At 34.5% G+C, this 12,069-nt stretch overlaps 1 protein-coding gene across 4 annotated transcripts in view; it reads left to right on the plus strand.

Annotated features, from left to right (window-relative positions):
- Nucleotides 1–12,069, plus strand: part of ITFG1 (integrin alpha FG-GAP repeat containing 1) — a 294,898-nt gene that overhangs the window by 34,462 nt on the left and 248,367 nt on the right. For all 4 annotated transcript variants that reach the window (XM_074211415.1, XM_074211416.1, XM_074211417.1 and 1 more), the window contains exon 5: nucleotides 11,382–11,456. In XM_074211415.1, the coding sequence (XP_074067516.1) occupies nucleotides 11,382–11,456 (75 nt within the window). The remainder of the gene's footprint in view (nucleotides 1–11,381; nucleotides 11,457–12,069) is intronic.

Here is a 12,069-nt window from a genome sequence, read left to right on the forward strand (position 1 = left end):
TGAGTGACTATTGGTCAACAGTTGATAGGAATAGTTGGCCCTTTCTCCCTGTATGATGGGCCTAAAATCCAGGCTAGAAGCTGGACTGGTAGTCTGGAAGATGATGCCACTCCCAGAATTCTTGAACCTCTCTGTTTGTTGGTAGTAGCTAATCTGTTAGTTGCTGCTGGTAGTGAGGTGGAGGGTAGAACCTCTCTTTACAATGATTTTTCCCCTCCATGAGGGCCATAGAGTTTGGGCTAGAAGCAGGTCTTTTTATGGGACACTGCTGTTCTGAAGGCCTTGGGTTCAGGAAACTGATCTGCCTCACTTAGCATCTGAAGGGAGATATTGCTCAAAGTACAAGTGAGGAGAGAGGAGCTTCTTGAAGATAAGGATTATCTTTTGTGGCTTTCTGCATGGCACTTGGCTGTTGCTATAAGACATGGTAGTTGACAGTTGGTTTGAATTTCCCAGAATATCCTCCCATCTCTCCTTTGGGTATCTTGCCTCTCTCTAAACTATATCATATAAGAAATGTAGAAGAAAGAATGTAGAAGGAGGCAGCATTGGGTAAGAAGCTGGAAGAAGTATTGCAAAACTCTTTCCCTCTCCAAACTCTTCCAAACAAGTCTAGAATATATACTAGACCAAATTCTGGTGGAGAAATCTAGTACAAAGTCACAGTAAGTCAAGTGCCTAATTATTGCTTGTTATCAGGAGACAAAGAGGTTTTTGGACAGTGGAGACAGGGTCTGACCAGGAACACTGTAGGTGCTACTCTAGTACCAAGGGAAGGACTTTGCACAAAAGCAAGTGAAGATTCTTGACCTGTGTTGGAATACTCCTAGACACATTTCAGGACCCTTTGCTAGGATAAGTACCAACTGGTAGCTTTATCACCCACAACTTGGTTCCAGGTCATAGAGCCAGGCCAAACTGAAGAGCCCCCTACCTTACCTTCTCACCCCAGCACTGATCCCATGCTGTGCAGAGAACAGTTTCAGAAGCAACTTAGTAGTGTCTCTCTGAAGCCTGCAGACCTACAGAAGAATTACAGCAGCATGAATTCTAGACCAAAAAGGGGTCTGCAGTTCTTTCAGCCTGAGCCAACTGACTTTCTAAACTGACTGATAATGATTGAGCCCAGAAGCAGCCTGCTATCTCACATACCCAAACCAGGTCAGGAACTTGCAGAGCTCAGATGAAGGAAGCAGCAATCAGACTTTACCATGGATCACACCACTTTGATAGTATTGAAATCTTAGAGGTTCCCAGTGCAAGTTGTCTTGAAGATCCTGGAACAACGAAATGCTCAGCAACTCAAGAAAGCAGCAGACAGACCAGACCTTCTTTATATAGAATTGTGCGAACCCTAATTCAGTGCTGTCCAAAATGCAGCCAGCACACCACATACAACCATCATAGGCCTGCAGTGTGATTGTATGCAGCCTGCCTTTGGGTTTACTAAATGCTTTAGTAATTGAAGCCAAGTCCCTCTCACTAAAAAAAGGCAAATTAAAATATATTGTCTATTGTTTCAGTTAAAAACTTTAAAAAATAAGGTTGGACAGCCCTAACATCCAGAAAATAAGTTGGAACAATAAATAAATAAATGACAAAATAACTCTGTCAAAAAAAAACTATTATGGTGACAGAGAACAATGTTGAATGATGATATAAATTCAAAAGAAGAGAATGATTCCAAAAATCTATAAGTAAAGCCTCAAAATGCATATTAGATACAAATTCAAATTCAGTTAGAATTCCTAAAAGACATAAAGGAAGTAGGGGTTTTCCAAGAGTCAAAAAAAATATTTTGGCAATGAAATAATGATATTTGAGAATAGATTAGGAAAGTAATGAGGCTGTGGAAGAAGGAATTGGAAAGAGATTCAGTAGTTTGTACAAGAGATACAAAATGTTGCTCATGTAACAAACTCCCTAAAAATTAGAGTAGAACAAACAATAGAGCAATGATTCCATGATAATAAGAAACATTAAAATGAAGTCAGCAACCTAAAGAAATAGAAGAATATATAAGATATCTAATAGAAAAAAAACTGACTTGCAAATGGAAGAGAAAAGAAGTTATCATTGATCTATATGAATGCCATGACTGAAACAAGAACTTAGATTGATATTTTTTAAAGAAATCTTGGGGGCAAATAGGTGGCACAGTGGATAGAACACTGACCTTAGAGTCAGGAGGAACCAAGTTCAAATCTGGCCTCAGACACATAATAATTGCCTAGCTGTGTGATCTTGGGCAAGTCACTTAACCCCACTGCCTTAAATTTAAAAAAATTTAAAAAAAGAAATCTTAAAAGAAAATTGCATAGTTCTTTTAGAACAAGAAGGTAAAATGGAAATAAAAGCAATTTATTGATCATTTTCTGAAGGAAAATCTCCAAATGAAAACTTCTAGGAACATTAAAGACAAAATTCAACATACTGATCAAAGAAAAAAATACAGCAAGAAACCAGAAAAAGAAAAGTTCCAAGGAACCAATATTATAGAAAGCAAAGGATATAACTTGCTGCTAAAAAAGTAACTTTCCTAGAAAAAGGATATGATTATACAGGGGGAAAAAATAGATCTTCCATGAAATAGAAAACCTTAAAGACCAGACTTATGTAGAAACCAAAGTTTAAACACAGAAGTTAAGAGAAACATAAACACATAAATGGTAAAGGACTAAACAAAGAAAAATTACTAAAATTCTAATATGGGAAAATAATGAAAATATTTCTTTTGAATCCTATCATTATGAGGAGTCATAAAGGAAGTCTAATTAGACAGAAAGCTTGGCAGTGGTTCTGTTATAACTTGATGATTTTAATAATAGGAAGAGAAGGGAAGAGGAAGACAGGGAAGAAAGGGAAATTATGTAACCATGGTATACAAGAAGATCTCTATATAATCCATCAGTAAGCATTTATTAAATACCTACTATAAGACCAGTTCAGTTCTAAGGATAGGAAAAAAGATGTAAAAGTCAATTCCTGACCTAAAGGAATTCACAATCTAATTGGGAAGACAATAAACAAATATGTACAAAAAAGCTATATCCACTAAAATGAGAAATTATTAATAGAGAGTAAACTCTAAAATTAAGAAGATTTGGAAAATATTTTTTGTAGAAGATAGGTAAAGAGAACTTCTGGCCAAGATGGTAGAGAGAGAGGCCAGGCACTGTTTTAAGTTCTCCTAGCTTTCCCTCAGAACTGTCATGAATCAAGCCTCTTAACAGATTTTTGGATTGCCAAAACTCACAAAAGAGCAGAGGGTAACATTATCCAGCAAGGTCTATCATGGGTTGGAGCATAAAGGTGGCAGGGTAAGGCTAGGGGCTAACCAGAGAACCACAGGAAACTTTTGCTGTATGCATAGTAGGTGGAGAGAGCTCCAGCACAGAGTGGGAGAACTCTGGCACTGCAATCCCAAGAAAACCATTCACCAAGCTTGCCTGGTCTGATGGGCTCTACTCTTAGCCCCAGTGCCTGGGTTTCATGAGGACAGTCCAGATGCAAGCCCAGGCCTAGGGAGTAGGCAACTGACATTCCCCAACACAGACAATCCAGAGGAAACTTCTGACGTTCCTTACTGGTTGGTCCATTGAATAACCTCCTAGAGTTCCTAACTCCATTAAACAAGGTCTCTAGGGTTCTCAACACTGAAGGTCTGTGAACCTGTTTCTCCCCAAATACAAAACCCTAAGTAAAGCTAACATCCCTACATGAAAGCAGAAAGCAGGATAGATTGAATGTTACCTTGGAGATAAGGATACCAGTTCAGAATAGGAGGACAGAAGAGTCACTATATGTGAAACTTCAGAGAATATAAATTGCAGTCCAGCCCAGAAAGACTTCCTAGAAGAGATCAGAAAAGAATTTAAAAATCAAATGGAAAAATTGGCAAAAGAAATGCAAGGGGGTGGCTAGGTGATGCAGTCGATAGAGCACTGGCCTTGGAGTCAGGAGTACCTGAGTTCAAATCCGGCCTCAGACACTTAATAATTAATTACCTAGCCACGTGGCCTTGGGCAAGCCACTTAATCCCATTGCCTTTCAAAAACTAAAAAAAAAAATGCAAGATAAAATTAACACCATGAAAGAGAAATTTAGCATTTTATAATTAAAAAATGACAGAACAAATCCTTTAAAAATAAAATTGGAGAAATACAAAAAGAAAGTAATTTCCTCAAAAACACAATTGAGCAAATGGAAAAAGATAACAACTCCCTTAAAAATAGAATTGACCAAATGGAAAAGGAGATGCAAAAGCTAAATGGAGAAAATACCTCCCTGAAAAATAGATTGGACTCCTGGAAGCTACTGTGGCCAGACTCCAGAATTAGATCAAGGAGAAAAATCCTGCAAGTGAGCAGAAAGAAGTTACTCATATATCAAAGAGTCACAGTCAGGATTACACAGGACCTGGCTGCACCAACATTAAGGGATGGAAAGACCTGAAATATGATTTTCCAGAGAACAAGGGAGCTTGCATTGCAACCAAGAATTAACTATCCAACAAAACTTTTCAGGGGAAGAGATGGACATTTAATGAAATAGGTGTATTTTCAAATTTTTCTGATAAAAAAGGCCAGAGCTGAACAGAAAATTTGATCTTCAGACAGGAGACCCAAGAGATAACATGAAAAGGTAAATGAGGAAAAGAAAAAACACTGTTATCCAATGAGATTAAATTGGTTACCTCCCCACTTGGGAGAAAGATTCTCATTACTCATGAGAATTGTAACTCTATTAAAGGGAATAGACTTAGATTGAAGGACTAGATACTCATGGTATGTCCATGACTTTGATGAAATTTTTTTTAAAAAAAAATTTCCATTAATAAAAGGGGCAGGTTAAAGAGAGAGGAGGGAAGGGGAGGTTGAATGGGGTAAATTACATCACATGAAGAGATGTAAAGGATCTATTGCAATAGAAGGAAGGAAAAGAGGAGGTAAGAATGGCCTGAATCTCACTCTCCCCAGATTTGGTTCAAAGAGAAACTTTAGAAATTTATCTTATCTTTTAAGTATTGGGGGGGGGGGACTAATAGAAGGGAGGGGAGGAAAAAGTGGAAAAGGGAAAGGGAAAAGAAAAGGGAGGGTAGTGAATAGAAGGCAGGAAATACATTGAGGGAGGCAGTATTCAGAAGCAAAACACTGGGAAGGAGAGATAAGATGAAAGAAGGGGAAAATACAAATGGAGGGAGATAGCATGGAGGGCAATAAAGAGAAATTATAACTATGAATGTGAATGAGATGAACTCTCCAGTAAAATGGAAACAGATAGAGTGGATTAAAAAACAGAATCCTACAATATACTATTTACAAGAAACACTTTTGAAACAGAGTTGCACACAGAGTAAAAGGTAAAAGACTGGAGCAGAATGTATTATGCTTCAGTTGAAGTGAAAAAAAAAACAGGTAGCAATCCTTATCTCAGAACAGTTGCAAAGATATATCTCTTTAAAAGAGATAAGGGAGGATACTATATCCTCCTAAAAGGCACCATAGACAATGAAGTAATTTCAATACTAAACATGTATGCACCTAGTGGTATAGCATTCAGATTGTTATAGGAGAAGCTAAATGAATTACAGGAAGACTTAGACAACAAAATTCTACTGGTAGGGGACTTCAACTTCCCTGTTTCAGAATTAAATAAGTAAGGGGCGGCTAGGTGGCACAGTGGATAAAGCACCGGCCTTGGAGTCAGGAGTACCTGGGTTCAAATCCGGTCTCAGACACTTAATAATTACCTAGCTGTGTGGCCTTGGGCAAGCCACTTAACCCCATTTGCCTTGCAAAAAAAAAACTAAAAAAAAGAATTAGATAAATATAACCATAAAATGAGCAAGAAGAATGTTAAGGAGGTCAATAGAATGTTATAAAACTTAAATATGATAGCCCTCTGGAGAAAACTGAATGGGGATAGAAAGAAATAGAACTTTTATTTTCCATAGTATATGGTACCTACACAAAAATTGACCATGTATTAAGGCATAAAAACTTCATAAGCAAATACAGAAAGGCAAAAATATTGAATGCATCCTTTAATGCAATAAAAATCACATACAATAAAGAGCCATGGAAAGATAGACCTAAAATTAATTGGAAACTAAAGAATCTAATTTTAAAGAATGAGTGGAATAGAAAGAATTAATGATTTCGTCCAAGCAATGACAATACCAAGACAATATACCAAGACTTATGGAATACAGCCAAAACAGTTCTTAGGGGAAATATTATATATCTAAATGTTTGCATGAATAAAATAGAGAAAGAGGAGATCTAACTAAAAAAGTTAGAGAAAGAACAAATTAAAAATACTAAATTAAATACCAAATTAGAAATTCTGAAAATCAGAGGTAAAATTAATAAAAATCAAAAGCAAGAAAACTATTGAACTAATAAGTAAAACCAAGAGTTGATTTTATTGGAAAAAATAGTGAAATAGAAAAAACATTTGGTTAATTTGATTAAAAAAAGGAAACCAAATTTCATTTTTTGGTGAATTTATCACTAAAAAGGAAGAAATTAAAGTAATAATTCGGGAATATGTTTGCTCAACTGAATAAATTTGATAATCTAAGTGAAATGGATGAATATTTACAAATGTATAAACTTCCCAGGTTAAAAGAAGAGGAAATTAAATATTTAAATGACCCTATCTTAGAAAAAGAAATCGAACAAGTCATCAATAAACTACCTAAGAAAAAATCTCCAGGGCCAGATGGATTCACAAGTGATTTCTCCCAAACATTCAAAGAACAATTAGTTCCAATTCTATACCAACTATTTGAAAAAATAAGTGAAGAAAGAGGTCTGACAAATTCCTTCTGTGACACCAACATGATACCTATACGTAAACCAGGAAGAGTCAAAACAGAGAAAGAAAATTATAGACCAATTTCCCTAATGCAAAATTTTTAAATAAAATAATCTATTTAAATAATAATATTAAGTAAAGTAATAATAATCTATTTAAATATTTGTTTAAATAAAAATAAATTTAATTATTTAAATAAAATAATAGCAAAGTGATTACAGCAAGGTATCACTAGGATATTACACCATGATCAGGCAGGATTTATAGCAGGAATGCAGGGTTGGTTCAGTACTGGAAAACTATCAGCATAATTGCCCATATCAATAGCAAACCTAATATAAATCTTATGATTATCTCAATAGATGCTGAAAATCCCTTTGACAAAATAGAACACCCATTCCTACTAAAAGCACTAGAGAGCATAGAATAAATGAAATGTTCCTTAAAATGATAAGCGCTGTCTATCTAAAACTATAAACAAGCATTATATGTAATGGGGATAACCTAGAAGCATTCCCAATAAGATCAGGAATGAAACAAGGATAACCATTATTCAGTATTGTATTAGAAATGTTAGCTTTAGTAATGAGAAGAAAAAGAAATTGAAGGAATCAGAATCTGTAAAGAAGAAGCAAAACTTTCACTCAAAACATGATATGGGGGTGGGGCTAGGTGGTGCAATGGATAAAGCACCAGCCCTGGAGTCAGGAGTACCTGAGTTCAAATCCGGTCTCAGACACTTAATAATTACCTGGCTGTGTGGCCTTGGGCAAGCCACTTAACCCCATTGCCTTGCCAAAAAAAAAAAAACCCTAAAAAAAAGATATGATGGTATGCCTAAAGAATCCTAGAAAATCATCTAAAAAATTACTTCAATCAACTAGCAATTTTAACAAAGTCTCAGGATATAAAATAAACCCACATAAATCCTTAGCATTTCTATATATTACCAACAATATACAGCAGCAAGAGATAGAGAACTTCTATTTAAAATAACTTCAGACAGCATAAAATACTTAAGAATCTACCTGCCAAGACAGAAACAGAAACTTTATGAAAACAACTACATAACACTTCTCATAAATAAAATCAGATCTAAATAACTGGACAAATATTAATTGCTCATGGATAGATCAAGATAAAATAATAAAAATGACAATTCTGCCTAGATTAAATTATGTTCCTTACCAATCAAACTTCAAAAAAATTACTTTAGTGAACTAGAAAAAATAATAACAATTTATATGGAGAAACAAAAGGTCTTGAATAATAACAAGGGAATTAATGAAAAAAATGCAAAGGAAGTGGCCTAACCCTACCAGATCTAAAATTATATTTTAAAGCATCAGTCATCACAACTTTCTGGTACCAGTTAAGAAATAGAGTGATAGATCAATGTTATAGATTAGGTGAAAAGAAACAACAGTAAATAATTTAGTAATCTTCCAGCTTCTGGGATAAAAAATCATTCTTTAATAAAATCTGCTGGGAAAACTAGAAGATAGTATGGGAAAAACTAAGAATAGATCAACATCTCACACCCCATACCAAGATAAGGTCGAAATGAGTACAGGATTTAGCTATAAAAGGTAATTAGTCAGGTAGTAGAACAAGGAATAGTTTGTCAAATGTATGAAAAGTGGAGTAATTTATCAAAAAAGAGATTTTAAAAAGCTGAATAATTTTGATTACATTAAATTAAAAACTTTTTGCATAAACAAAAACATTGTAACCAGGATTAAAAGAAATGCAGTAAAGCTGAAAACAATTTTTACGACTACTGTTTCTGATGGACTCATTGCTAAAATATATAAAGAGCTGAATCAAATTTATAAATAAAATAAATCAATTCTCAATTGGTAAATGGTCAAAGGATATGGAAAGTCACTTCTCAGACAAAGAAATCAAAGCTATCTATAGTCATATGAAAAATTACTCCAAATCATTACTGATTAGAGAAATGCAAATTAAAGCATCTCTGAGATACCACCTCTCAGATTGACCAATATGACTAAAAAGAAAAATGATCAATGTTAGAGGGGATGTGGCTAAATTGGAACATTGATGCATTGTTGGCAGAGTTGTGAACTGTTCCAGCCTTTCTGGAGAGGAATTTGGAATTATCCCCAAAGGACAATATATCTTTTGAACCAGCAATACCACCACTGGGTCTGTATCCTGAAGAGATCCAGAAAAAAGGTAAAAATACCACATGTACAAAAATATTCATAACAGATCTTTTTATAGTGGCAAAGAATTGGAAATTGAGGGGATGCTCATCATTTAGGAAATAGCTGAATAAATTGTAAATGTATGTGATGGAACACTATTGTTCTATAAGAAACCATGAGGGACAGGATTTCAGAAAAAACCTGGAAAGACTTGTATGAATTGATGCTGAATAAAATAAGCAGAATCAGAAGAACATTGTACAACCTAACAACATGGGGTGATGATCAACTATGATAAACAGGTTCATTTCAGTAGTACAGTAATCAAAGACAATTTTAAAAGACTTGGGATAGAAAATACCATCCACATCCAGAGAAGGAACTATGGAGTTTAAATGAAGACCAAAGTTTATTATCTTCAATTTTTAAAAGTTGTCTTATGTTTCATGTCTTTTTATTTCCTCTCTAATGTTTTCTCTCTTCCATTTGGATCTGATTCTTCTCTCACAAAATGATTGATATCAACCTATGTTTAGCATGTTTATAAATGCAGATTGCTTTCTGTCAGGAAGAGATGGGAGGGAGAGAGAAACATTTTAAAATTCAAAACCTTTGTTGGAAAAACAAATAAAATATTTTTAAAAAGAAGATAAGTAAAGATAGGAAGCCAAGATAAGGAGGAAGTGTATTACAGGTTTAGGAGACTGCCTGAGAAAATGCCTGGAGCTGCAAAATATGGAGCACCAAGGATCCCCAGATCAAAGAATACTTTGGGTACATAAAGTTTATGCCTGGAAAGGTTGAGAAGGAGCCTGGTTAATGAAGGGTTTTCAATGCCAAAGCGTTTTTGTATTTGATCTTAGAGGTGTTAGGGAGCCACTGGAGCTTATTCAGTGGGGTGTGATGGGTGACATGCATGCTTAGACTTGGGCTTTTGTAAATTACTTTGGCAGCTGAATGGAAGATGGATTGGAGTGGGCAGAGACTTGTGACAGGTAGACTCACCAGTAGGCTAGTCACAAGTGTGAAGTGATAAGAACTTGTACCAGGGTGATAACAATGTAAGAGGAGAGAAGGAGGGAATGGGGGGTAAGTGACTGACACTTTGAACCTTGAACCTCTTAATTAAACTGACCAAAGGAGGGAAGAATACACACAAAGTTGGGTACAAATATATATCTCACTCAACAGGGAAATAGGGGGACAAAGAGAGATAGAGGATAGAGGAATTACTAATTTAGATTAAGATTAGCCCTCAGCAAAACAATCTCTCACAGAAATATTTATATAGCTCCTTATGTGGTGTAAGAGACTAGAAACCTGAAGGGATCCCAATAAATTTAAAAATGGCTGAACAAATTATGTTATATAAATGTGTTGGAATACCATTCCTGTATAAAATGATGAAAGAGATGATTTCAAAGAAGCCTAAACAAAACCAGAGCAATTTAATGCAATGACAGCAACCTGGTAGAAACAAATGAAAAAATTAACATCTCTGATCCAGTGTTATTATTAACCACAATATCAAAAGACTGCATCATGTTATCTACCTACTGATAGAAAAAGGACTCAGGTTGCAGACTGAAGTGCACACATGTGTGTCTTCATGTGTACACACATCCACATGTATTTAATATGACCATTGTATGAAAAGTATTATTTTTGCTTCATTAGATATGTTTGTTATAGTTTTGTGGGGTTCTTTTGTACTCCTTGGGAAGAGATATTATGAAAATTATTTACATGCACACATATATACATAAATATGTATATTTTTTAAAGTAAAGAACTTGGAGTGATTACTAAGAACAAGAGAAAATGAACTCTTATTTTTCCAGAATATGAAAAGCTCTTGAGTTAAAGAGGGATTGAACTTACTTTTGTAACTCTAGAGAATTGTACCCAATAAGCACAAGTTACATTTATGCAAATATTTTCTCAATATAACGGAGAACTCCCTAACAATAGAACTATCTATATTTAGTGTAAATTTCCCTGATATTGGAAGTGTTCAAGCTGATGCTACATATAACTTTGTCAGTGGTGTTATATGAAGTGATCCTGGCTTTAAATCAAAATTCTACATCAAAAGTCCCTTAAAACACAAAAGATTACATACATCCTATGGATATTTTTTTATTAACATTTGTATGTCTAACATCTTTCTCTGTTAGATTTACTTTGCATCCACTGCCCTATGGGACAAAGATGATTTTTTTATATGGTTATTTCTCTGAAAATCCTCAGGCTACAAAGTAGATGATCAAATAAATTTGTAAAGATACTCCTAATCAGGAAGCAAGAATAATTCTTCCCTTTAAAATGACTGAGATTTTAATAAAATTTCTAAAATATTTAATTTCTCTTCATTATTTTTCATTTCAGCTTCAATGGTGATTTAATTCCTGATGTTTTTGGTATCACAAATATATCTAACCAACCACAGATCCTCATAGGCGGGTAAGTAGATACTAATGTTATTATATGTCAGCTTACGTTGTATAAATGTTGATACTATTCTGACTTTATATGTAAAACTTTGTATGTAAATTAAAGCTAAAGATTGGTTCTTTTGTCTTATAAAAAAGACTATGATTTTGTATGTTTTCTTTTGATAGGCATAGTCAGTAAGTGTCTGAGGATTTGAACTCAGGTCCTCCTGAATCCAAAGTTGGTGATCTATCCACTATACAGCCACATAACTTCCCCTCACAATGTACTTTTAAGTTTAATCTATATTACTAACATTTTCTCCATCACTTTTTTTTGTGTGTGTTTTGCAAGGCAGTGGGGTTAAATAACTTGCCCAAGGTCACATAGCTAAGTAAGTATGTGACTAAGACTGGATTTGAACTTAGGCCCTTCTGAATCCAAGGTTGGTGCTGTATTCATTATGTCACCTAACTGCCACTTTTTAAATAAGTTTTAAAGGGTATTTTATCAATATATGGAAGTCCTTAATCAAAAAATGAATTTGGCTCCAGAGTGTTTTGTAATTTGGTAAAATTTTTGCATGACCTCTGAAAATTGAAATATGTGAGATTTACAAGTTAATATTTAATAATGTGATTTT

The sequence above is a fragment of the Macrotis lagotis genome, chromosome 1 (assembly GCF_037893015.1).
Source record: "Macrotis lagotis isolate mMagLag1 chromosome 1, bilby.v1.9.chrom.fasta, whole genome shotgun sequence".
Taxonomy (NCBI): domain Eukaryota; kingdom Metazoa; phylum Chordata; class Mammalia; order Peramelemorphia; family Peramelidae; genus Macrotis; species Macrotis lagotis.